At 36.1% G+C, this 27,194-nt stretch overlaps 1 protein-coding gene across 2 annotated transcripts in view; it reads left to right on the top strand.

Annotated features, from left to right (window-relative positions):
• The first annotated feature begins 279 nt into the window (after nt 1-279).
• The window catches only part of LOC138714261 (trichohyalin-like), a 32,620-nt gene continuing 5,705 nt past the window's right edge, over nt 280-27,194 (top strand). Inside the window, exons 1-6 of one of the 2 annotated variants that reach the window (XM_069846596.1) lie at nt 280-578; nt 4,030-4,294; nt 4,608-4,670; nt 10,788-10,850; nt 16,405-16,479; nt 17,008-17,112. In XM_069846596.1, the coding sequence (XP_069702697.1) occupies nt 4,031-4,294; nt 4,608-4,670; nt 10,788-10,850; nt 16,405-16,479; nt 17,008-17,112 (570 nt within the window). In that variant the 5' untranslated portion in view covers nt 280-578; nt 4,030. The remainder of the gene's footprint in view (nt 579-4,029; nt 4,295-4,607; nt 4,671-10,787; nt 10,851-16,404; nt 16,480-17,007; nt 17,113-27,194) is intronic. The other variant, XM_069846597.1, reaches the window with a different exon arrangement.

Genomic DNA, 27,194 nt, shown 5'->3' with positions numbered 1-27,194 from the left:
ACTACAGGATTATATTCAACTCTTGGAAGAGAAGTAGAATGTGCCCATAGAAATGAGATTTTGTGCAGTAATTAAGAAATACAGAACCTTTATCACACGGTGAGTGGATTGTTGTTCAACCTCTCTGGACACGATAACAAGCTCTTGACTTTTGGTACCAGTCACGTGATTTATCTCTACTGTTATCTTATTGATATTTATTTTAAAACGAAAGTCATTGTGTTATCTTACCGTTACGTTTTAACTATATTTAATACTAGTCCTTTCTTCTATTGGCAGTCTTCAAGCGCCACTCCTATAATCCACTCTTCCTTGCTTGTGTAAGCTGTCTGACAGCTTTATCTGACTGTTTGTTAACCGGTAGATAAGGCACTATATAACTCCTCAGAAGCAGGGCTGCATCACTACTCATTCTCGTTTTCAACCAAGTGGTTTTTGGTTCGAACTTCTTCACTTTTCTCGCCGTGTACAAAGTCTGTGGACGATTGTGTTCGGAATTGACCGGAACTCCGTCACTGTTGGTAGCACCGTTCTTCGTTTCGCTCAGTGTTAACATAACTTCATTTTCAATTTACAAGGTAAGTTCTGGCTGTTTAACAACAGCTTCTTCTTCATAATCACATATTATAACGACAGAGAAATTTATCTTATACATTTGTAGAAAAACAGACTAAAATAGTTGCTTTAGAATGAATAGCTTGTTTTCTAATATGTGGATTGGAAGGAAATGAAAATTGACACATTGAGCAAGAAAGAAAACACAATCCAACAGAGATTGCATTCTAAGTTTTCGCATTATGCAGCAAAATTATTGATAAATAATAATTATAAACGGAAAGTATTAAATAATAATAACAAAAGAAACTTATTGAAAGTAAATTCTGATCCGAAATGAAAAAAATATATATAAATATTTATTTCCTAATTTTCCCATAATAACAGCAGTGGCCATCTTCAGACTAATAACTGGGCATGACTGTTTGGCAACGCATCTCTGTAGAATTGGTATTTATACATCACCAAAACGTGTTCTGTGCAGACTAGAAGATTCAGCTATGAACTTGCAACACATGCTGAACTGCAAAGCCATAAGCATTTCAGATAAAAGTGCTAATGACATCACAGACGTTTACTGATATGTTAGAAAAGAACTGATGGAGAAAATCCAGTGTTGTGACCGTTCCATTAATTAGTGAATTTTTTACAATAGGTAAGAACCACTAATGTAGCAAAGGGTAACGACTTTATTTCATTTAAGCAAAACCATTGACTAGTTCGTCCTTTATTTCTTAAGCGTTTATAGTATTAGTACTTAATTGTGTTTCGTTTTAAACTTCGTGGATGGCAGCGGATAAATTTTCACCCCGTCCCTCTTAATGACGCCACTGGTCATAAATAAAGGTATACCGCCAATTTAATAAATCGGAAGTCACTGCATGTTTCTTTAACCAGATTTTTTGTGAGATACTCAAGACTGGAGCCGAATTTTACTGTTAAGTGATAAAGTGGCATTTAGTTTTAATTAACATGATTGATAACAAAGGAGTGATCAACAATTTTTTTTATTTGAATCAGTTAGGCCTACAAGTGAAAATCTTGTTTCAAAGTGATTGCCGATAAGTGTTGAGGTTCAAAATTAAATAAATAAATTACAAAATAATCACAAGAAAAATTTTATGCAATGAGGTCATAGGCTACTTTTAGCAAAGGAATTAGACTCCCAAAAATCAGAATTACAGATAAAACAAACTTTCAGCGACAAAAGTAGAACTTAAAATAGAGATTGTAATAAAATTCATTTATGAAAAGTGGGGTTGGATTTGCGGTGCACAATAAAGACGTGTTGTTTTGTTTATCCTGAATCTTATTTGGTGGTGACCACACGTGGTTTAAGAACGGAATCAAAGACTTGAAACATTTGCCAAAAAATGTAGAACGCATGCCATCTCAAAATCATATTTATTAAAGAAATTGAAATAATAATATTTAACTTCGTTATTTATCGACGCTGTATCGACTACTGTTTTAGCGTCGATGGAATTGGTGTTAGTGAGATTGTATTTGGCGAGATGAGGCGTAAAATTCGCCATAGATTACCTGACATTTGCCTTACGGCTGTGTAAAATCTCTGAAGAAAGCCAACCAGGTAATCAGGCCAAGCGAGAATCGAACCCAAGCACGAGGGAAACTCTGGATAACAGGAAAACGTGCTATGCTAAAATAAGTTTATTTTAAGCAAAATTAACATCTGGTAACAGCTTGGTGATGGTGGCAGGTATCCATTCTCAAGTACAGTAATTACAGATAAAACAAACTTTCAGCGACAAAAGTAGAACTTAAAATAGAGCTTTTAATGAAATTCATTTATGAAAAGGGGGGTTGGATTTGCGGTGCCCAATAAAGACGTGTTGTTTTCTTTATCCTGAATTTTGTTTGGTGGTGATGACACGTGATTTAAGAACGGAATCAAAGACTTTAAACATTTCCCAAAAAAATGTAGGAAGCATGCCAGCTCAAAATCAGATTTATTATATAGTGCAATAAGTTCTTTAAACTTGGTTATTTAACGACGCTGTATCAAATACTGGTTTCTTAGCGTCGATGGAATTCGTGACAGTGAGACGGTATTTGGCGAGATGAGGTCCAGAATTCGCCATAGATTACATGACTTTCGCCTTACGATTGGGTAAAACCTCTGAAGAAAGCCAACCAGTTAATCAGACCAAGCGGGAATCGAACCCACGGTCCAAGGGAAACTCTGGATAACAGGAAAACGTGGTATGCTGGTGGCTGTGAAATAAGATTATTTTAAGCAAAATTAACATCAGGTACAGCTTGGTGATGGCAGCAGATCTTCCATTCTCAAGTACAATGCACTCGTGGACAAAAAATGAGATACATTGTTTCACATATCATTGATATTCTATATTCTGAGATGATTTACTACGACTGGCTGTAGTTCGTGTGAACAGTACTGACTTCGCTGATCGTTTGGCACCATTCGCGACAGTTTGCTATTTCACCCTGGGGTGGGGAATGTGGAAATAATTGTTACCAAGAAATACAGAAAACTGCTCTCTGTATAGAATCTTAGAAAGAGAGAAGATATTCCTTCAGTATAACATCTGACTGAATCCTGGAAAATCCTAAAACTTTATGATGGTTGTCGTATTTTTAAAGTGAGGAACAGCTGATTGGTTTCTGCAGCTTTCTCTCTCTAAAGCCTTGGAATTCTTCTATGGTCCAAGCTTACTGTCTGGTTTTGGATTACTCTTCCATGAAAAATAAATTCCATCCTATCCCTACTGTATATATAGTGTACCACAAAACAAAATAAAATTAAATTTTATTAAATTTAACTCAAAACCAAAACAAAAATTAAGATGAATACCAAAAATATAAACAAATGGCCAAGAATGTGTCAAAACTGGAAAAATTAACTGAAAACGAAAGAAGTACAAATTATAAAATTTATCTTCAAACTGTGTATTTTAGAGCCAGAAAACTATGATTAGGATTTATGTAGCTATATATTAACAATGTCTGGAGCTTCTGAGATAAAAGGTGACATTCTAGATACGTCCAGGTCCTGGTGGTTGTGGTATTCTTCTAGCACTGCTGATATTCCAAGATGTGTTAAAGAGCAACTGTAGGTCCCCACGGTCACGAACTTGTAAAGTTGTTGCAAGATTTTACTTGTCAAATATTGTACTGAATTACAAACAAAAGAAAATCAGGCATAAATGTTAAAGTAACCTAGATACGATTTATCTAAATAAGGGAAGATATATAATGTATCCCCAGAAATATGATATTCTGAAGCTAGCCCTTGATATTACTCAGCACAGTGAAGATGTAACTTTGAGAACGAAGTTTTACGTACTTGGTAACTATATTTGACCAAAGCTAAGTAGCCTACTTGATGCACAGACAGTACCTCGAAACCTGTAATCCCACAAGTGATAGATGAAGTAGCTGTTAACGGAAGGTCACTAGTGACTTCTGTTATTCTTACTTTCTGATGTGTAGGATGGCAAAACCCAACCCAATACCTGACATCAAGCAGCGAGTGAAGACCCTGGAGGGACAGGTACGTCTGTTGCTTCCTCTCATAGAGGAGGTGAGGGTGCTCAAGGAGAGGTTGGACTCACAGTCACTGCATGATCTGGAGGCAAAGACGGAAGAACATAACGTAGGGATCAACAACGACCTTAAGGAGCTGCAAGAGAGATTGAAGCTGAAAGAGACGGAATTGCAAGCTGAACTGGAAAAGTTGAAAGAAGAATGTGAAAGGGTAAGAGATCCACTGTTGCCATATTTACAGTTACCATTGTACACCTTAGATTGGGTCACAGTTAAGGCTTTATTCCACAGAACTATTTGCTCATACCGGGCGTTCAGAAAATGGGTGACGTGGGAAGCTGAAGAAGAGTTTAGACTAATCTGTAGACCCAGTCATGTACAAAATGTGAAGATTGTATTAGAATGTCATGTTATTTAGTAGTTGACAGTACATTCAGTAGTTGGTTGTGTGTTATTCTGTTTCTCATCGTACTGCCACCTTACTGACTGGGCTACGTCTGAACCTGATTCCTTTGTGGTTACAGGAGAAATTAGAACTGAGGCAGAAATATGAAGGAGAGCACCAGTTGCGGCTCCAGCAGGAAGAAGTAAGTGATGAGCTGTTACCATGGTTACAGTTACAGTAATTGGACAGTTGTGGGTGCATTGAAGGTTGGAGCAGTAAGCACGAAAAACTTTAAAATAGGCAGACACGCAAATGCTAAGCTGTATTTCAAATGGGCACTTAAATATGGGTAATCCAGTATATATCACAACATAGTGAGAGTAACAGTACTGATAATATCTGAAAGGCTAAAAGGGCGATACATAAGAGACAAGGTGCTGATGACAGTGAGAAGGTTTGAGTGGGTTAGGTGAGGGGATAGCTAAACTGTGATTTATATGGTGCTGCTTGTATTTGCTTTGAACAAGTTCCTTATTCGCCAGTAAATTTGCTGCAAAATTTTCTAATGAAGCTGCTTATTTATTTCACTAGCGTCTTATTTTGAATTCCCATTGACTAAAATACACTCAATGACAAGTTGAACGTGTCCAACATTAATGTTCAATCAAAGCGATTTTACTAGCAGCTTCCATGAAATGGCATGTCAGGACTTCAGGGAATGAATCTCTGAACAACTGGTGAATACATCTGCCTTCAGTGCAGGCACGAGTGGTGATATAGGCAGCTGTCTACAAACCACATTTGATAAGACGCACGTGTGGCATGATGTGTCATGTCCTTGTCCTGTGTAATTGGGTTCTCCAATGCTAGTTCCATAAAAAGCAAAAGTTCTGTCCCCAGAGCTGAAGATAAACAGAAATAATTGACTACTACTGCTAGAGAAAAATATATGTGAGAGGACTGTTATTAAGATATTCCACTGTTATAAACAGTTAAGATAAGAAAGAGGAGATAGGACCGTGTAAATGTTTGTGAGCTAGCGAATTTTCCAGCCAGATAATCATTCTGGAAAAGCATCCAGATAACGATAACAACAAAAAAACTAGCGAATAGCGTTAAAATCAGCAACATATAAATCACGCTTGAGGAACGGGAGGTAGAAGACTATGACAAATTTAGAGAGGATTAGTGAGGGGATACAAGAATAGGACAGTCAGGCATATCAAACACGTTACAGAGAACACATTACAGCCATAACCAAATCACTCTGTGTTGTCATGTAAAGAGCTGAGGGATGGATTATAAAATAAAATAAACAATGCCTTATTAACAGACAGCGGATGTTTAGAAAAATCCCTATTTTATTTGAATATTCATATTTAAAGGCTTTTAGTAAATGTGCACGAATTATGATTAATGAAGCATCTGATGAAGTTTGATCTTGACTTTTTTTTTTTTGCTTCTTTTGTCGTTTACTCCTTTTTAGCCTACTTTAATACGTAGGCCTACTTTTTTTTTTGTCTTTTCTTGCTTTTATATGTGCCTTTTTTGCCTTTTTCTCCATATGACTACTCATTCAACAATACTGCATTTATTCCTGCGTTCGAAACTAAGAAAATTGCATTTCTTATAGTAGCCATAGATGTGGGACAACCTGTTGCAATGCAGTGTTGTTTCGCTTACTCCGGAATCGAACTTGCCTCACCCAGCACTGCTACCTGACTCCAGCACTGCTCTACCTCATTAATTCCTGGCTTAGTTGCCTCATGAGTGATGCCTTATTGGTGTCACTTGTGAGGTTCAAACCTGTCTTCGTACAGTTGACTAAACAACGACAAATATCGGTTATTAGTCGAAAACATGAAGCGTTGGATTTCCCCGCTGATAACCCGGTTTCGAATCCCGGTGAGTCGAACCATAATTTGTGGTGGACAAACACGGTGCTCGCTGGTAGGACTTCGCGTCTCTCATTATTGTTACATTAATCATCGTCACACTTGCTTGTTGTTTATTTTAACTCAAAATATGGACGTGAAGTTGTGGATGAATAACTGCAAGTAAAACAAGTCCATAGAACAGAGAAACTACTTTTCCAGTGTACATTAAGTTGGCTACTCATGGTCTTATGGATGTTTACTTTATGAATTACTAGCTGAAAGCACCCGGCGTTGCACGGGTTTTCTTTTCTGCTTCTATTTTTAATTAAACTGGTTATACATTTTCGGAAATCTCGGAAACCTAACTGTAGACAACCAAAACGAATTGTCTTTACTAAGCTAAGATGAATCTTTACTTAACGTCACTTACATGAATTGATGAAATGCCTGCCAGCGTTAACTCAATTTAAAACAGTTGTAAATCAGGCACTGAAAAGAAAACATGTCATCATGTGCACGACGTTCAACGGTTTTTTTTAATTTATATATTTATTTGTTTTTATTTATTTATTCAAAAATATTATTTCTTTTCCTCTTTCTGATCAGTTTCATCATCGAATCAATATGTACATATAAAGGCTAATTTAATTTATATTGGAAAATTTTTTACCCCTTGACCGCTGTACATCCACTTATATCATACCCAGCTTTTTTTTAAATATGACTTGGAAAACTATATCGTACAAATTCAGAACACATTATATTAATTCTTGTTTTATACACAGAATACAGATAAAATATAAACTTGCAATACGTAAGTCATTTTTTTAACATAAAGACTAATATTCTGAGAGACGTATAGGCTTGACGGTATTTTAGAAATTAAGAGATTGTTATTTCCACAATGCATGACATACTACATTTTCAACGTGATTATACAGATAGAATTTCGCAGTAACATATTTTCGGACGTGAACAACAATATTTTGAGAGACGTATATTTTAGAATTAATATAGTGTTATTTTCAGTCGCCTTACGTACATTCGCATACTACATTAGCAACATGACAGAAATATCATTGAATTGCTTTTCGATATGTGTAATTTTTTTTTTCCACTCCTTTGTATAAAATATAGTCTAGGATGTGAAAAACACGCAGTTTTTAAGTCAATGTCTGCAACTTACAGCTACTGTCCTTGAGCTTCATTTTAATATGGCCATTACAAATGCTAATCGCACTGAATTGCAATTGCATTAAATAGAATGGGTATCATAGCAATATGTGAGATAAAAACATCTTCTCCTTTCGTTTTTCCAGTTAATATTGCCACTTCTACCACGTTTCACGTGAGTTCTTCACACCAATTCTTATTGGTGCATAATTTTGATGGGTCTATATTTTAGCAATAGTACTTATGGTTATTCAGTATTAAGTAAATTATGTGACAGCAATCCTTGTAGTTTGAAAGAGTTCTAGAATTCAGTTGGATAAAACACAGTCTGCTCACTATCTACAACTGCATCGAGAAATTCATAATACGGTCCTGGACTGCGTAAAGATATTTATTATCTAGTTTTAGCCTTCGTGATGTGTGTCAACAATGTTATTTAATTTCGTGTTATAATTTCCATGGCCTCGTGAAAGTCGATGTTGAATACAACAGATAATAATAAAAAACAATTGACTATAGAAGATTGCATTTTAGTATTACACATGAATGTTTGATAGTATTTATTTTTGTTTTTTTATATTTTTAAGTAATTTAACTTCCTTTTGCACAATTTTAATGTAGCCTATGTTCTTCTCCTGGTTATGAAGGTTAAATGTGCAAAACTTTGGCACATATCGGTCAAAGCGTGTAGATTTGTATAGAGAACATACACACATACACACATACATACATACATACATACATACATACACACATACATACATACATACATACACACACATACATACATACATACATACATACATACATACATACATACATACATACATACACACATACACACATACATACATACATACATACATACATACATACATACACACATACACACATACACACACATACATACATACATACATACATACATACATACATACATACACACATACACACACATACATACATACATACATACATACACACATACACACATACACACATACATACATACATACATACATACATACACACATACACACATACACACATACACACATACACACATACATACATACATACATACATACACACACATACATACATACATACATACACACACATACATACATACATACATACATACATACATACACACACATACATACATACATACATACATACATACATACATACACACATACACACATACACACATACACACATACATACATACATACATACATACATACATACATACATACATACATACATACATACATACATACATACATACATACATACATACTTTCTAAGGAATGGAAGCAACCACAACAACCTAATTGAAGGCATCCGAACGAATCTACGGCTGGTGGAGAACGACAGATGGCTAGTGGACTTCGGATGGGTCAAGGCTCATGTGGGAAACTACGGTAACGAACTGGCAGATCGTCTAGCGAAGCAGGCAGCGAGTGACGTCGATCTACAGATCTGTTACGACAAGGTCCCGATGAGTGAAGTAAGGAACCAGCTAGCGGTCATATCCAAAGGAACATGGGAAAGTGAATGGTCAACTACTTCCAAAGGTACTCTAACCAAGGCGTTCTTCCATAGTGTCCAAGATAGACTGAAATTGAAGATAGAAGTAACTCCTAACTTGACGACTCTGTTGACCGGACATGGAAAACTCAACGCATATTTTCATCGATTTAAAATCAAGAATAGTGCGACATGTGTCTGTGGGGATGGGGATCAGACAGTGGATCATATCATTTATGACTGTACGAAATTAGGAAAGGAAAGAAGAACACTAATCCAGTCTATACATAAATGTGGTGGAAAGTGGCCTGCGGACAAGACAAAATTAGTGAAAAGTTATGTAAAATATTTTATAAAGTTTGCAAATAGTATAGACTTTGAACAACTACAGTAGGCTGGCTAGTATATAAGGATAAGTTATTTGGGAAGATAGGTTAAAAGTCAGAATTAAGTGATAAGGGTCAAAAATAGGTTACTTACATTCTGTAAATAAGCTACAATATTAGAGGGTATAATTTATCAGAAAATAGGCTGATCAAGAGATAGTAAATATGTAAATACTGTAAATATTTTAATGCTAGAATATGTAAATAGATTCTTGTACTTCATAGGTTAGGAATAGGAAAATAAGTTAGATTAAGAAGTACCAATATTATCTTGGCAGTTACACATAGTAGATGAACTACACTAGTCCATATTTAATCTAGAATGGCAACATAATAATATATAATGTAAATGGATTATGTACTTGAAGGTAAACCTAGGCATGTAGTATTACTTTCCATTTGTAATGGAACATGCTGCTCAAAAAAAGGAATACATACATACATACATACATACATACATACATACATACATACATACATACATACATACATACATACATACATACATACATACATACATACATACATACATACATACATACATACATACATACATACCCACATTCAATTTTATATATTATGGGTGATCCAATATAATTTCAATGCCTTTTATTGCTCTATTTTTGTTGCTTTCAGAGCATGTTTAGGCGCCTAAAACACAATTTTTTAGTGCCTTAACTTTCGATGTCTACTTAATAACATACATTTGTGTTGTACTTAGAAAAACAAATACAACATTGAACATAACTATACAAAAATATTTCGATAGTTGTAAAGCAAAAAATAATAAATTCGACAATATGTGCCTATTTTTGAGAAATTCGCTTTTCAAATCTGGACTCTGTATTCGATACAAACACAGTGATATCGTTTACTATTGATGGCAGAGATAGACGAGAAACTTATTTATCATAAATACAAGGTTGCAAATACTAATTGCCAAGAATTTACTAGCTCCTTTTGCAAGCCCGAGAAATTGCATTCCTTAGATCCAAAACTGATCATTGCTTCGGGAAAAGAAAGCACATTAAGTTTCACCATTTCATAATTCATTCACAATTTTCTGCCAAAGGGCATGTCTTTCACTGCAAGTTCAGCATTCTGCAATCTTTCCCTTATTCCACGCTACTATTTCCTCGTACCAGGCATTCACAAAATGGGTGACGAAGGAAACTGAAAAAGAGTTAAGACCAATCTGTAGCCATGTACAAAATGCGAAGATAGAATGAGAAATGTCGTGTTGTTTAGTACAATACATTCAGTAGTTGGTTGTGTTATTCTGTTTCTCATCGTACTGCCACCTTACTGACTGGGCTACGTCTGAACCTGATTCCTTTGTGGTTACAGGAGAAAGCAGAACTGAGGCAGAAATATGAAGGAGAGCAACAGTTGCGGTTGCAGCAGAAAAAGGTAAGTGATGAACTGTTACCATGGTTACAGATACAGTAATTGGACAGTTGAGGGTACACGAAAAACTTTAAAATAGGCAGACACACAGGCACTATACCGTATTCAAAATGAGAAATTAATTGAATGATAAGTATAGGTACTCCAGTATATATTAATTACTACGTAAAGACAGCAGCAGTACTGGCAATATCTGAAACACGAAAATAGAGATAGCCAAGTCACAGGAGGCTGAGGACAGTGATAAGTTTAGAGTGGATTTTATTTAGTAGGTTATTTTATGCCGCTGCATCAACATCTCAGCTTATTTAGAGTCTTAATGAACTGATGATAATTCCGATGAAATGAGTCCGGGTCAGCACCGATAGTTGCTCAACATTTGCTCCTATTGGGTTGATGGAAAACACCGGAAAAATCTCAACCAGGTAAATTACCTCGACTGGGATTGGAACTCGGGCCATCTGGTTTCGCGGCCAGACGCAGGTATGGCTTTAGAGTGGATATGGGGAGAAGTTAGTTAAATCAAAGGATACCGAGGACTGTGGCAAGGATAGAGGAAAGAAGAGGACATTGCTATCCCATTTACCTAGGCTACATTAAAGTTGTAACGAAAGTAGTAAGTATCAAAATAGAAATTGAATGTTTAAACCAGTGAGAAATATCAGAACCGTGATATTGGTTTTACGTCTCAGGACATAACGGTTCACAAATATGTAATTTTTTAAATTTTAATTTGAGGATCTTCTTCGGTAACGAAAAATGTTCTGAGTCCTAGGAAATGAACTCTGTATTGTATTGTATTGTATTGTATTGTATTGTATTGTGTTGTATTGTATTGTATTGTATTTATTAACATTCCATGGTATTCATACATTGCTTCACAGCTAGAATATGGAACAAGTCAAAAAACTTAATACTATTATAAAGTCTTAATTTATAGTCACAGTCTAGATGAAATATATACAGACGAGATTTACAATATAGTCTTCTAGTACAACAGAAAGTTTAGTATCAATTTCATGAAGTGTTATTGAATGTCATGAATTCACCTACAGGATAGAAGGCGTGAGAAATTAGGTACTTCTTTAATTTGGCCCTAAATAATCTTATGTTTTGAGTTTCATTTTTTATATCGATAGGGAGGCTATTAAAAATTTTTACTGCCATATAACGCACTCCTTTTTGATAGCACGATAGACTTGCCGATGGAGTATGAAAGTCATTTTTTTTACTCTTTATGGTATGAACTGTTGAATTAGTTACAAAGTTTTCACGATTACATACGCGGAAGACTATTAATGAAAAGATATACTGACAAGCCATGGGCATTATTTGTAGTTTTTTTGAAAATAGTCCTACAAGATTCCCTAGATTTGGCACCTACTATTATTCTAATTACTCTTTTTTGTAATAGAAATATACTGTTACTATCTGTGGAATTTCCCCAGAATATTATTCCAAAACTCATTACCGAGTGGAAGTATGCAAAGTATATTGTTTTTAAGGTATTGATATTTACTATCTTTTGCATAGATCTAATAGCAAAACAAGCTGAATTTAGTTTGGGGGTAATTTCTTTAATATGATTTTTCCAATTTAACACATTATCGATTTTTAAGCCAAGAAATTTGATTGTTGTTTCTAATAGGGATCTATTGTTAATTATTGCGCTAGAAATTTGCGAGGTTGAATTTGAATAGGATTTAAATTGAATGATGTTAGTTTTGTTACAATTTAATACTAATTTACTGACTGAGAACCAGTCACATATTTTGAAGAGCATTTCCTCTGTTGAAGATTGGAATGTGTTGGAGTTATTGGCAGCAATTACTATACTTGCGTCATCTGCAAATAATATGGGATGACCTACATCTTTTATTAGAGGGGCAAGAACATTTATGAACACTAGAAAAAGTAGTTGACCTAGTATTGATCCTTAAGGAATTCCATTATTAATAGTTCCCCATGCCGAGGCAGATTTCATAGTTGTATTGATTTCGACTTTCTGTTTCCTATCTATGAGATATGTGTGAAACCATTGGTGTGCAACACCTTTAATTCCATAATAATTTACCTAGCAGTATTTTATGATTTATACAGTCAAATGCTTTGGATAAATGACAGAAAATCCCTACAACTTGTAATTTTTTATTAACTGCTTCCAGAATTTTGTCAGTTAAATTAAATGTTGCATTTTCCGTACCTTTATTTTTCCTGAATCCAAATTGTTCTGGGACTAAAATGTTGTATCTTTCTAGATGATGATATAATATTTTATACATTACTTTTTCAAAGATTTTGGAGAAGACTGGTAGAAGTGATATGGGTCTGTAATTTTCTGGAGACGTTGTTTCTCCCTTTTTGAAGATAGGAATAAGCACTGAATATTTTAATCTCTCGGGGAATATACCATTGAACATTGAATAGTTACATAAATAATTTAATGGCCTATGTGAACTCGGTTTTAATATTTTGCTTGTTATTTCATCATACCCTGAGGAGTTTCTTTACTTTAGATTTTTAATAATTATAGTTATTTCTTGTTGGGTTTGTTGGAAATATTTGAATATTTGGGAATTTTGTCGGAAAATATTGTGTTAAAGAATTTAAGCTATTAGTAACATTATCTTGTGGGATGTTGAATACTAGTAGATTCAATATTTTGAAATTAAAGGACGAGGAAACTAAGCAACGTTATCAGGTTGAAATTTCAAATAGGTTTGCTGCTTTAGCAACTGCTGACGAAGCTGAGGAAGAGTTAGATGTTAATAGCGTGTGGGAAAATATCCGAGATAATATCAAAATTGCAGCTGAGCAGAGCATAGGTTATCAGGAAACTAAGAAAAAGAAACCGTGGTTTGATGAAGATTGTTCCATTGCAGTAGATAGAAGGAAACAGGCAAAATTGAAATTCTTAAAGGATCCAATTGAGGAGAATAGAGATAATTATTTCAATGAAAGACGGGAAGCAAGTCGTACACTTAGGAATAAAAAGAGAGGTTACTTGAAGGAAAAACTGAATGAGGTAGAAACAAATAGTAAGAATAAAAACATTCGAGATTTATATAAGGGTATAAAGGTATTTAAAAATGGATATCAGGCAAGGGTAAACGTGATCAAGGATGAGAATGGTGACTTCCTTGCAGACTCTCATTCAATCCTTAACAGATGGAAAAACTATTTTGGACAACTACTAAATATACATAGGCCAAATAGAAATGATCGGGACGAAATTCAAACACAAACTGCTGAGCCATTTATACCGGAACCCACACTTTCTGAAGTCGAAATTGCGATAGAAAATCTGAAAAAGTACAATTCTCCAGGTATTGATCAAATTCCAGCACAATTAATACAGAAGGGTGGAAGCGTAATATCTAGCGAAATTTATAAACTTCTACTTGCAATTTGGGAAAAGGAAATTGTACCAGAACAATGGAAGGAATCCATAATCGTACCTATTTTTAAGAAGGGGGACAAGACTAACTGTAGTAACTTTCGAGGAATATCACTTTTGTTGACGTCGTACAAAATTTTGTCGAATATCCTTTTGAGAAGATTAACTCCATATGTAGATGAAATTATTGGGGATCATCAGTGTGGCTTCAGGCGTAATAGATCGACTATTGATCAGATTTTTTGTATTCTCCAGATATTGGAGAAAAAATGGGAGTATAAGGTTACAGTACATCAGTTATTCATAGATTTCAGAAAGGCGTATGACTCGGTTAAGAGAGAAGTTTTATATAATATTCTTATTGAATTTGGTATTCCCAAGAAACTAGTTCGATTAATTAAAATGTGTCTTAGTGAAACTTACAGCAGAGTCCGTATAGGCCAGTTTCTATCTGATGCTTTTCCAATTCACTGCGGGCTAAAGCAGGGAGATGCACTATCACCTTTACTTTTCAACTTCGCTCTAGTCTAGAGTATGCCATTAGGAAAGTTCAGGATAACAGAGAGGGGTTTGGAATTGAACGGACTACATCAGCGGATGACGTGAATATGTTAGGAGAAAATCCTCAAATGATTAGGGAAAACGCGGAAATTCTACATGAAGCAAGTAAAGAGATAGGGTTGGAAGTAAATCCCGAAATGACAAAGTATATGATTATGTCTCGTGACGAGAATATTGTACGAAATGGAACAATAGAAGTTGGAGATTTATCCTTCGAAGAGGTGGAAAAATTCAAATATCTTGGAGCAACAGTAACAAATATAAATGACACTCGGGAGGAAATTAAACGCAGAATAAATATGGGAAATTCCTGTTATTATTCGGTTGAGAAGCTTTTGTCATCTAGTCTGCTATCAAAAAATCTGAAAGTTAGAATTTATAAAACAGTTATATTACCGGTTGTTCTGTATGGCTGTGAAACTTGGACTCTCACTTTGAGAGAGGAACAGAGATTGAGGGTTTTTGAGAATAAGGTTCTTAGGAAAATATTTTGAGCTAAGAGGGATGAAGTTACAGGAGAATGGAGAAAGTTACATAACGCAGAGCTGCACGCATTATATCCTTCACCTGACATAATTACGAACATAAAATCCAGACGTTTGAGATGGGCAGGGCATGTAGCACGTATGGGCGAACCCAGAAATGCATATAGAGTGTTAGTTGGGAGGCCAGAGGGGAAAAGAACTTTGGAGAGGCCGAGACGTAGATGGGAGGATAATATTAAAATGGATTTGAGGGAGGTGGGATATGATGATAGAGACTGGATTAATCTTGCTCAGGATAGGGACCAATGGCGGGCTTATGTGAGGGCGGCAATGAACCTCCGGGTTCCTTAAAAGCCAGTAAGTTATTAAATAAGTAAGTAGGTATCTTGTGGGATGTTGAGGTCATCAGTTATTGTAAGAAAATATTTGTTAACAATTTTCAAGTTGTACTGATCATGTCACTGAACGACGAATTCAAGTGGAATGGGGGAAGAAACGTTTGCATGATAATTCGATACATAGACTAAATGAGCGAAAGCTAACATAGATCGCAATATTGGGAAAGCGTATGTCACAAAAAAGGGTGTGGTAATACCTGCTAAAGCGTTTGAATATAAAATCTGTAGCCCTGTTAGACGTTTAACTTGTGTAGGCCTATATGTAGTCGTCGGGGATTGTAATAAAAGTCTCGCTCAAAAATGGGTCCTATCTTCAAAATGTTTGGTGGCAACGACTGGTCTAGATGATCCACGGCCCATTTCTTTATGGGTTTAAAATGAAAATACGAATTAATTATAGTTTGTTTTGGTAGTGTATACGCCCTGTGGGTCATTTCTTAGAAGTTCATCATAAAAATCTTGATTATGTTCCTGCATATTTTCAATTAATTTGAGGACACATAACATTTATTTACCTCTTCAGGGAAAACCATAGGCAGGATGAGAGGTTTTACTTTAAAGCCTCTATCCATACATTATACGTTGGTAGCTGTTATCTCATTTCCTGATGTTGTATACCGGCCATCAGCTTGATTCCTTCATGAAACCTGTTTTTCAAGTCAGACTATCACCTAACCAGCTGAGCTTTCTCTGATCCAGAATTGTTTATATTACAGAGTTACCAGGATCTGCTGGGGAAGCTGAGACAAGAACTGGAGGCTGGGGGAGAGATGAGGCGCCAGCTGGAAGAAGTAAGTGTGACATATACATCTTGATTACACAACTTTTAACACTGTATTACTTCGGAATATGTATGGTAAGACTTTACTGTGTTTAATTTCAACGTACCTCGTTTACATGTTTCGACCTATTTAAGGGTCATCTTCAGAAGTTCAGGAGTTCTGAAGATGACCCATAAATAGGTCGAAACATGTAAACGAAGTACGTTGAAATTTAACACAAATGTCTTAGCATACATATTCCGAAGTAAGTGTGAGCTGTTACCATGGTTACAGTTGCGAAGGAGTTTAAGAGCTGCACTCAGTAATTGCACATTTTAATAATGAAAAAAACAATAATAGTTATATTATTATTATTATTATTATTATTATTATTATTATTATTATTATTATTATTATTACTACTACTACTACTAATACTACTACTACTACTACTACTAGTACTAAAAAATCATCATTATCATTATCACAGCAGTCATGTTTGTAGTCAAATTATCGACATCTGAGAATCTTCTCAACCAGATTTGTCATTATTTACAGAGTAAAGTGGAAGCACTGCGTGTCCTGCGAGAAGAATTGCAAGCGAAGGAGGAGGAACTGAATAAAATGGTAGAGGAAATGCAATCGGAGCGACTGAAAACAGCAGTAAGTGTGAGCTGTTGCCATGGTTACAGTTACTGAGCAATGATTGATACAAACTGTTACAACAGAGATTGCGACCAGCTGCAGTTGGAGAGCAAACTTAATTTCAGTTTTCAGATTAGAACTGCTACAACAAATACTCCTGCTAATACTACTGACATTAGTGTAGTTATGGCTACTGTCACTACTACTGAAATTACTGTAGTTATAGCTACTGTCACTACTACTGACATTACTGTAGTTATGGTTACTGTCACTACTAGTGACATTACTGTAGTTATAGCTACTGTCACTACTATTGACATTACTGTAGTTATGGCTACTGTCACTACTACTGACATTACTGTAGTTATGGCTACTGTCACTACTACTGAAATTACTGTAGTTATAGCTACTGTCACTACTACTGACATTACTGTAGTTATGGCTACTGTCACTACTACTGACATTACTGTAGTTATAGCTACTGTCACTACTACTCACATTACTGTAGTTATGGCTACTGTCACTACTACTGACATTAGTGTAGTTATGGCTACTGTCACTACTACTGAAATTACTGTAGTTATAGCTACTGTCACTACTACTGACATTACTGTAGTTATGGCTACTGTCACTACTACTGAAATTACTGTAGTTATAGCTACTGTCACTACTACTGACATTACTGTAGTTATGGCTACTGTCACTACTACTGAAATTACTGTAGTTATAGCTACTGTCACTACTACTGACATTACTGTAGTTATGGTTACTGTCACTACTAGTGACATTACTGTAGTTATAGCTACTGTCACTACTATTGACATTACTGTAGTTATGGCTACTGTCACTACTACTGACATTACTGTAGTTATGGCTACTGTCACTACTACTGAAATTACTGTAGTTATAGCTACTGTCACTACTACTGACATTACTGTAGTTATGGCTACTGTCACTACTACTGACATTACTGTAGTTATAGCTACTGTCACTACTACTGACATTACTGTAGTTATGGCTACTGTCACTACTACTGAAATTACTGTAGTTATAGCTACTGTCACTACTACTGACATTACTGTAGTTATGGCTACTGTCACTACTACTGAAATTACTGTAGTTATGGCTACTGTCACTACTACTGACATTACTGTAGTTATGGCTACTGTCATTACTACTGACATTACTGTAGTTATGGCTACTGTCACTACTACTGAAATTACTGTAGTTATAGCTACTGTCACTACTACTGACATTACTGTAGTTATGGCTACTGTCACTACTACTGAAATTACTGTAGTTATGGCTACTGTCACTACTACTGACATTACTGTAGTTATGGCTACTGTCACTACTACTGACATTACTGTAGTTATGGCTACTGTCACTATTACTGAAATTACTGTAGTTATAGCTACTGTCACTACTACTGACATTACTGTAGTTATGGCTACTGTCACTACTACTGAAATTACTGTAGTTATAGCTACTGTCACTACTACTGACATTACTGTAGTTATGGTTACTGTCACTACTAGTGACATTACTGTAGTTATAGCTACTGTCACTACTATTGACATTACTGTAGTTATGGCTACTGTCACTACTACTGACATTACTGTAGTTATGGCTACTGTCACTACTACTGAAATTACTGTAGTTATAGCTACTGTCACTACTACTGACATTACTGTAGTTATGGCTACTGTCACTACTACTGACATTACTGTAGTTATAGCTACTGTCACTACTACTGACATTACTGTAGTTATGGCTACTGTCACTACTACTGAAATTACTGTAGTTATAGCTACTGTCACTACTACTGACATTACTGTAGTTATGGCTACTGTCACTACTACTGAAATTACTGTAGTTATAGCTACTGTCACTACTACTGACATTACTGTAGTTATGGTTACTGTCACTACTAGTGACATTACTGTAGTTATAGCTACTGTCACTACTATTGACATTACTGTAGTTATGGCTACTGTCACTACTACTGACATTACTGTAGTTATGGTTACTGTCACTACTAGTGACATTACTGTAGTTATAGCTACTGTCACTACTACTGACATTACTGTAGTTATGGCTACTGTCACTACTACTGACATTACTGTAGTTATGGCTACTGTCACTACTACTGACATTACTGTAGTTATGGCTACTGTCACTACTACTGACATTACTGTAGTTATGGCTACTGTCACTACTACTGAAATTACTGTAGTTATAGCTACTGTCACTACTACTGACATTACTGTAGTTATGGCTACTGTCATTACTACTGACATTACTGTAGTTATGGCTACTGTCACTACTACTGAAATTACTGTAGTTATAGCTACTGTCACTACTACTGACATTACTGTAGTTATGGCTACTGTCACTACTACTGAAATTACTGTAGTTATGGCTACTGTCACTACTACTGACATTACTGTAGTTATGGCTACTGTCACTACTACTGACATTACTGTAGTTATGGCTACTGTCACTACTACTGACATTACTGTAGTTATGGCTACTGTCACTACTACTGAAATTACTTTAGTTATAGCTACTGTCACTACTACTGAAATTACTGTAGTTATAGCTACTGTGACTACTACTGACATTACTGTAGTTATGGCTACTGTCACTACTACTGACATTACTGTAGTTATAGCTGCTGTCAGTACTACTGACATTACTGTAGTTATGGATACTGTCACTACTACTGCCATCAGCTTCACTCAGCCTAGTGAACTGTCACCTAGCTGACTGAGCTTCCTCTGACCAGATTGTTTTGTCTGCTGCAGGAGCACAGAGCATTAAAATAGGCAGACATGCAGGCGCTAAATTTTGTTCAAATGGACACCTAGTTGAATAATAATTATGGGTACTCCATAATATCTTTGATGGGCGATCATAAGAGTACAAGTCAATTTTTGGCGAAATTGCGATCAGGCGCGGCTCGCCGAATGAAGGGAGTGAAGGGGCCCTTCATCTAAAATTTAAAATTAAATGCTATAAGATACATTAACGAATCGCATATGTAATATTTCATTCCTAAGTCTCAGTCTACTTGTTTATAATACTGTTGCAATGTATGTCTACTGTATGTTGTGACACTCTTTAGCGAGACTCGACTTACCGAGTGAAGGGAAGAAGACAAAGAGCGAGCGAGGGTTCGTCATGCTCTTTCTCTCTAGCAGTATACCTGACAGTGGACATGAACAGAACGTGTCCTCCAAACAACGTCGTTCCCCTAACAGCTGGTTACCATGACAACGTGACGTCAAGTTCTCTCAGAAAACTGTGATTTTACTACCCGTGTGAAGGGATGTTTTCAACAACAAAGCATCCCCGCATCAGTGCTGTGGACTTCCGAACCAGTTTTTAGCAAAGGCCACCCTCTCAATATTGTTCGCTTCTCGCCTTGACGCCTCCACCCACACACACAGTATGGCTCTGCCTTTTTCCTTGTGCGGGTGTTAGACAGTTTTAAGTGAAAGTTTGTTAAGTGTGTGTCTGTGATAATGAATCCAGTTAGTGATACTGTATGTGCGTTACTTGAGACACCGTTTTCCAGATGGAAAGACGAAGACAAAAAAGACATTTTGACAACAGGACGACCTACCACAGCATTAAGTATTAGTGTAAAAAAGGAAAAAAAACGGCAAATCTTATAATGTTAACTTCAAAAACTCTTGGTTTTCTGAATTTCCATGGCTATGCAGTAGCCCCTATTTAGAGAAATTATTTTGTTGGCCCTGTTTGCTTTTTAGCAATAATCACAATGTTTGGAATAAAGAAGGATTTTCAGATTTTAAGAACATAACGCGGGCTCTAAACAAACACAAAGATTCTGCCCAACACCTGAAATGCAAATTGCAACTCAACACTTTCCTGAAGAATAGGAATACAATTGGTGACGCCATTCGGGAAAATGCAAGGTTACATCTTGTCCATTTCAATGAAAATGTTCGCTTAAATAGGATTTTTTTCCAACTTATAATTGATTCAGTGCTATATTTAAGCAAACAAGAACTTGGATTTAGGGGTCACGATGAAAGTGTTTCTTCAATAAATCGAGGCAATTTCAAGGAACTACTTGCATTATTAATATCTAGGAGTCCGCTGGAAATTCAAAACCACTACTCTAAAATTAGTAATGTGTTCACCGGTGATTCTAAGACCATACAAAATGAAGTGCTAGACTGTATATCTGACTACATCAATGACCATGTGAAAAATGAGATTCATAACACAACTTTTTTTGCTATTCAAGTTGATGATAGCACAGACATTACTCAGACATCACAGTGTTCTATGATAATAAGATATGTAAATTCTGAAGGAATTATTGTTGAACGTTTCCTGGGGTTTCATAATGTTAGTGCTAATAGATCCTCTGAAGCATTGTTCAGCATTTTGGATGGGGTTTTATAAGAATTTGGTTATGAGAACAAATTGGTAGCACAGTGCTATGACGGAGCAAGCGTAATGGCGGGTCACTTGAACGGTCTCCAGAAGAAAGTTAAGGACAAAGCACCTCAATCTGTTTTCGTGCATTGTTTAGCCCATCGGTTAAACTTGGTGTTGCAACAGAGTTTAGAATGCAATTCTAAATGTCGCATATTTTTTGCGAGTATCAGTGGGATTCCGTCATTTTTCCACCATTCATCAAAAAGAACACACGTAATAGATTCACTCTCAGCTAGACGTATACCAACCTTAGCAGAAACTCGCTGGTGTTCTAATTCAAAATTACTCAATGTAATTGTAGAGGATTGGGAAAACCTGAAACAAGCTTTTGAGCTAATTATGAATGACAAACTGTCTGACAAGAAATCTGTTCAACTTAGTAAGGGGTTTCTGAACTATATGAATAGTTTTGAATTTACTTTTCTGGCTGTAGTATTCAATGATATTTTTTCATTGACCGATGTTCTATTTGATGTTCTACAGAAAAAATCGCTGGACATTACATACTGCATATCCAAGATAAAAAGTACTTGTGCTGTAATAAACAATAAAAGAAATGACCAGTATTTCTCGGAATTATTTGAGAAAGTTAAAGGAATGACCAGCCTAACTCGGAGAAGAGAGTACAGTACCATGACAGAGGATGAGATTTTTCGAAATTTCAGGATTTTGTTTTTCGAGATTTTGGATACTATTTCAATGGAAATGAAAGTGAGGTTTCAAGACTGTGATAATTTGCAATTTCTCGGCCTTGTGGATACTTCAAAATTTGATAAGTATGCTAAAGATTTCCCTTCTACAGCACTTGAAAATTTACAACACTGCTATCCATTGATATTCAACAAAATTGACCGTTTGAAGAACGAACTGCGGCTACTGTATGCAGATGAGGTGAATAGGTCGTTATCTACCGCGGAGTGTTTCAAATTGTGCCAAGAAAATAAGGATGTATTTGAGGAATCATACAAATTATTTGCCTTAGTTTTAACGATTCCATCTACAAGTGCATCTGTGGAAAGAAGCTTTTCGTGTTTAAATAGAATTAAGTCTTTTAGGAGGAATACAATTTCACAAGAAAGACTCACAGCATTGGCAAATATTTCTATTCAGAAAGAACTTTTGTGTGAACTGATGAAAGAGCAGCCATTTTATGAAGACATGACGGATAGGTTTGCTGCTCTCAAGAACCGTAGGATTGACTTAATATACAAGAAATAGGTGAGTCTTGCATGTCCAATTTTTATTGGAGTATATTTTTAAACTCTATTATCATGCTATATTAACCCCATTTAGCCCTTCACCTCCTTGTTTGGGTAGGAGCCGCCACTGAATTTGAGATATGTATAGTTTTGTCATCATCAGCTCGATATCTATGTCTGGTAAAAAGAGTAGACGTCAAAAGCTGCTGTAGAACGCCGCATTCTCTGGTGCATATAACAGTATCTTCAAAATAATGTACAATGTTAAACAGTTTTTTTGCTCTCCTGTAAAATAAGGTTTTTTGACTTGTACTCTTATGATCGGCCATCAAAGATATATCAAAATGTATGACACTAACCATACTGGCAATATCTGAAAGATGAAAAGGGCGATAGCTAAGTGACAGGAGGCCGAGAACAGTGAGGAGGTTTGAGTGGGTTAGGTGAGGGGCTAGCTGAAGTGTGATTTATATGGCGCTGCTAGTATTTGCTTTGAAAAAGCTTCCTTATTCACCGGTCAATTTGCTGGCAAAATTTTGTAATGAAGCTGCTTATTTATTTCACTAGCGTCTTATTTTGAATTCCCATTGACTAAAACACACTCAATGACAAGTTGAACGTGTCCAACATTAATGCTCAGTGAAAGCGATAAGCCGTTCGATTTTACTAGCAGCTTCCAAAGTAGTGGTATGTCAGGACTTCAGGGAATGAATCTCTGAACAACTGGCGAATACATCTGCCTTCAGTGCAGGCACGAGCGGTGATATAGGCAGCTGTCTACAAACCATATTTGATAAGACGCACGTGTGGCATGATGTGTTGTCCTTGTCCTGTGTACTTGGGTCCTTCAATGCTAGTTCTTTAAAATGCAAAGACTATGTCCTTGGAGCTCAAGATGAAAGGAAATAATTGACTACTACTGCTAAATAAAAAATGTGAGAGAACTGTTATTAAGATGCCACTGTTGTAAACAGTTAAGAAATAAAAGAGGAGATAGGACCGTGTAAATGTTTATGAACTAGCGAATTTTTCAGCCAGATATTCATTCTGGGAAAGCATCAATGTAACGTTAACGGCAGAAGCTAGTGAATAGCGTTAAAATCAGCAACATATAAATCACGCTTAAGGGACACGAGTCAGAAAACTGTGACAAGATTACAAAGGATTAGATGAGGGAATACAAGAATAGGACAGACAGGCAGATCAAACACGTTACAAAGAACACATTACAGCCATAACCAAGTCACTCTGGGTTGTCATGTAAAGAGCTGAGGGATGGATTATAAAATAAAACAAACAATGCCTTTTTAAGATACATTTGTGTTGTAGTTAGGAACAAAAACACAACGTTGAACATAACTATACAAAAATGTTTCTGTAGTTGTAAAGTAAAAAATAATAAATCCGACAAAATGTGCCTATTTTTGAGAAACTGGTTTCTCAAATCTGTACTCTGTATTCGATACAAACACAGTGATATCGTTTCCAAGTTCAAGGAGATTTCTCGCTTTTGTTTTGATGGCTGAGATAGACCACAAACTTATTCAGCATAAATACAAGTTTTCAAATACTAATAGGGATATCTTATGCGAAGTTTTACCGTCAGAGGGCAGGAGCGTTCCATGCGGCGCAACATGCTGTAGGGCTATGTTTTGTCATATGCCTCAGTTGATTACGTTTTCCCACTTGTTGGTTTTCTGTGCATGTCAAAATTATATTTACAGTTATTTTGTATAACCTAGCATAATTTAATATAATTCAATATTTTCTTACCTCATAATTTAATTTAATTTACAATAACGTAAACCTGTATAATATTCAGGGGAAATCTGCAGTATGCAGAATATAAATACGAGTAAATTGAATGTTCATGAACCTAAACGAGAACTTTGAGAACAATGTGCATGAATAAAAAAATAGAAAATATGTCGAAAGTGTTATTGCCCTCTTTAATAATTATTATTTAAGAACCATACGCTGAAAACAGGATATGCAGCCACCAATGTGTTTTTTTTTTATAGGGAAGTGACTATCGAGATTGAATTCCTTGTATTTTTTCTGTAGTTGCACAAAGATCAAATGCAATTTTTAATAGGATGATATAATATGATCGCAATAGTATCACGATTAGTCGTGCGTTTTGAAGGTTAAGGACATGCAGTTTTGAGTACTATGTAGGATGATTTTGAAAATTTGAAGTAAAAACATGGCTTTAATAATTAGGGATAGTACATTAAAAACATTATTCACGAAATGGGTTCCACTACAGATCGTCCTGGATAATAAACATCCCAGTTTATCGAGAGTTTACTGCAGGCGTAAACTTCGGAGACTCCTACAACTTCTGCATATAATCTAAGCTAACATAGCTCGCTGTCGAGTTGCATATGTTTTTATTAATTTTTCTTTTTCCTCTTCCAAAATGAAACTGTAGTCAACACTTCCTTACTTGAAGTAGTTACTTTTATTTAATAGCTAGCACTTTCGAGGCGCAATTTAATTACTTATATTTTTTAAGATTTAAAGCATATATTCAGAATATTTCGGGACCTGATTGAAGACAAAAAGCTTTCGCTGGTGTTTACATATAGAAACATAACAAAAATTTGCCATTTTTAGTTGTTTTAAGAGTATTTAATATACTAATACACTACTTATTATCCTCAATGTTTATATACCGAAAAACAAATGCAGACGCAAAGCGCATCCCTCATAGTATACGTGCGATATCTGTTGGTGCTAGTTCAGGATATCCCTATTACCAAGAATTTACTAGCTTTTGCAAGCCCGAGGTTTTCTTGCATTCTTTATATCCAAAACTGGTCAGTGCTCTAGGTAAAAAAAACACATATAGAGACACCATTCTATCATTCATTCATAACTTTCTACCTTCCTCTTAGTCTCCACATATGATCCATAATGTTGTACCTTAATGTCGTCTATCATCTGATATCTTCTTCTGGCCTGAACTCTCAAATTCCTCCCAGTGCATCCTTCAGTAGGCAGTTTCTTCTCAGTCAGTGACCCAGCCAATTTCTTATTCCCTTTTTGATCATTTTCAGCATTATTCTTTCTTTACCCATGATTTGTAGGTCAGTTTCTTTTCTTATTCTGGCTGTCCATTTCACACGCTCCATTCTTCTCCATATCCACATTTGAAACGTTTATTGATTTTGTCGTCTGTTCAGTTTTTAATTAATATTTGAGGAGAAAAATTCGCGCCGGCACCGGGGATCGAACCCGGGTCCTTGGTTCTACCCTAGATCATATATGTAACAGATAACTCCTCGCTACGTTAAAATCGGCAGCACTTTGAAGAGAACAACCGCCAGGATCGCCACCCGTCCGCCGTAAACGAACACGAGATGGCAGCACAGTCGCTAATGCAATTCAAATGGGAATTATGACGTGACTCCTTATGTAACAACTAGATGGCAGCGTAGTAAACCTGACAAAAGTTGTTAACCTCAAAGCCTATAAGCCCGACATATCTGTTACATATATGATCTAGGGTTCTACGTACCAAGCGCTCTGACCACTGAGCTACGCCGAATTCAATCTACAGCACCGGATCGATCCTTCCTCCTTGACATTGGACATAAACGTCAACATATACAGAGTGTTTAAAAAATACGGGGCATAATTTCAGGTATGTATTTCCCACATGTAGACAATCAAAATAGTTCATTACAACATGTGTCCGGAAATGCTTCATTTCCGAGTTATGGCCTTCACAACATTGAAATTCACCGGAACGTTTTTCTTTCCGCAGGTCGTTGCCGTCAAAGGAGACATTAAGAGGGCACTTTGACAGTTCATTCCGAGGCGAAAGTTACATTCAGTACTTGGATCGAAGGTTTCCTGATCGATGGATAATTAGAGTGGGCCAATTGCTTGGCCTCCACGCTCACCTGATCTGAACCCTCTCGATTTCTATTTGTGGGGTCATTTAAAATCATTGGTTTATTCGTCTCCGGTGCCTGATTTGGAATCCCTTCGGAATCGAATTGTGGCATGTTCTGAGGACATACGCAATACTCCTGGAGTTTGGGACTGTGTTCGCAGGTCAATGAGACATCGATGTGAGGTCTGTATTCAAGCAGGAGGTGGACATTTTGAACATCTTCTGTAATGACAACGACCTGCGGAAAGAAAAACGTTCCGGTGAATATCAATGTTGTGAATGCCATAACTCGGAAATGAAGCATTTCCGGACACATGTTGTAATAAACTATTTTGATTGTCTACATGTGGGAAATACATACCTGAAATTATGCCCCGTATTTTTGAAACACCCTGTATATGCCTAACATGAAGTCAGGCCACAAAGGGAAACATTGGCCTTGCAAACTACTATTGAAAGTGTTTGAAAGATATGTCGGCAATGAAGTCACATCTAAGAAGCGAAATAAAATAAATTGGAAA

Source organism: Periplaneta americana, chromosome 2, assembly GCF_040183065.1.
Source record: "Periplaneta americana isolate PAMFEO1 chromosome 2, P.americana_PAMFEO1_priV1, whole genome shotgun sequence".
In the NCBI taxonomy this organism is placed as follows: Eukaryota; Metazoa; Arthropoda; class Insecta; order Blattodea; family Blattidae; genus Periplaneta; species Periplaneta americana.
Note: the sequence above shows the minus strand (reverse complement) of the source record. Positions and strands in the feature narration are given on the sequence as shown.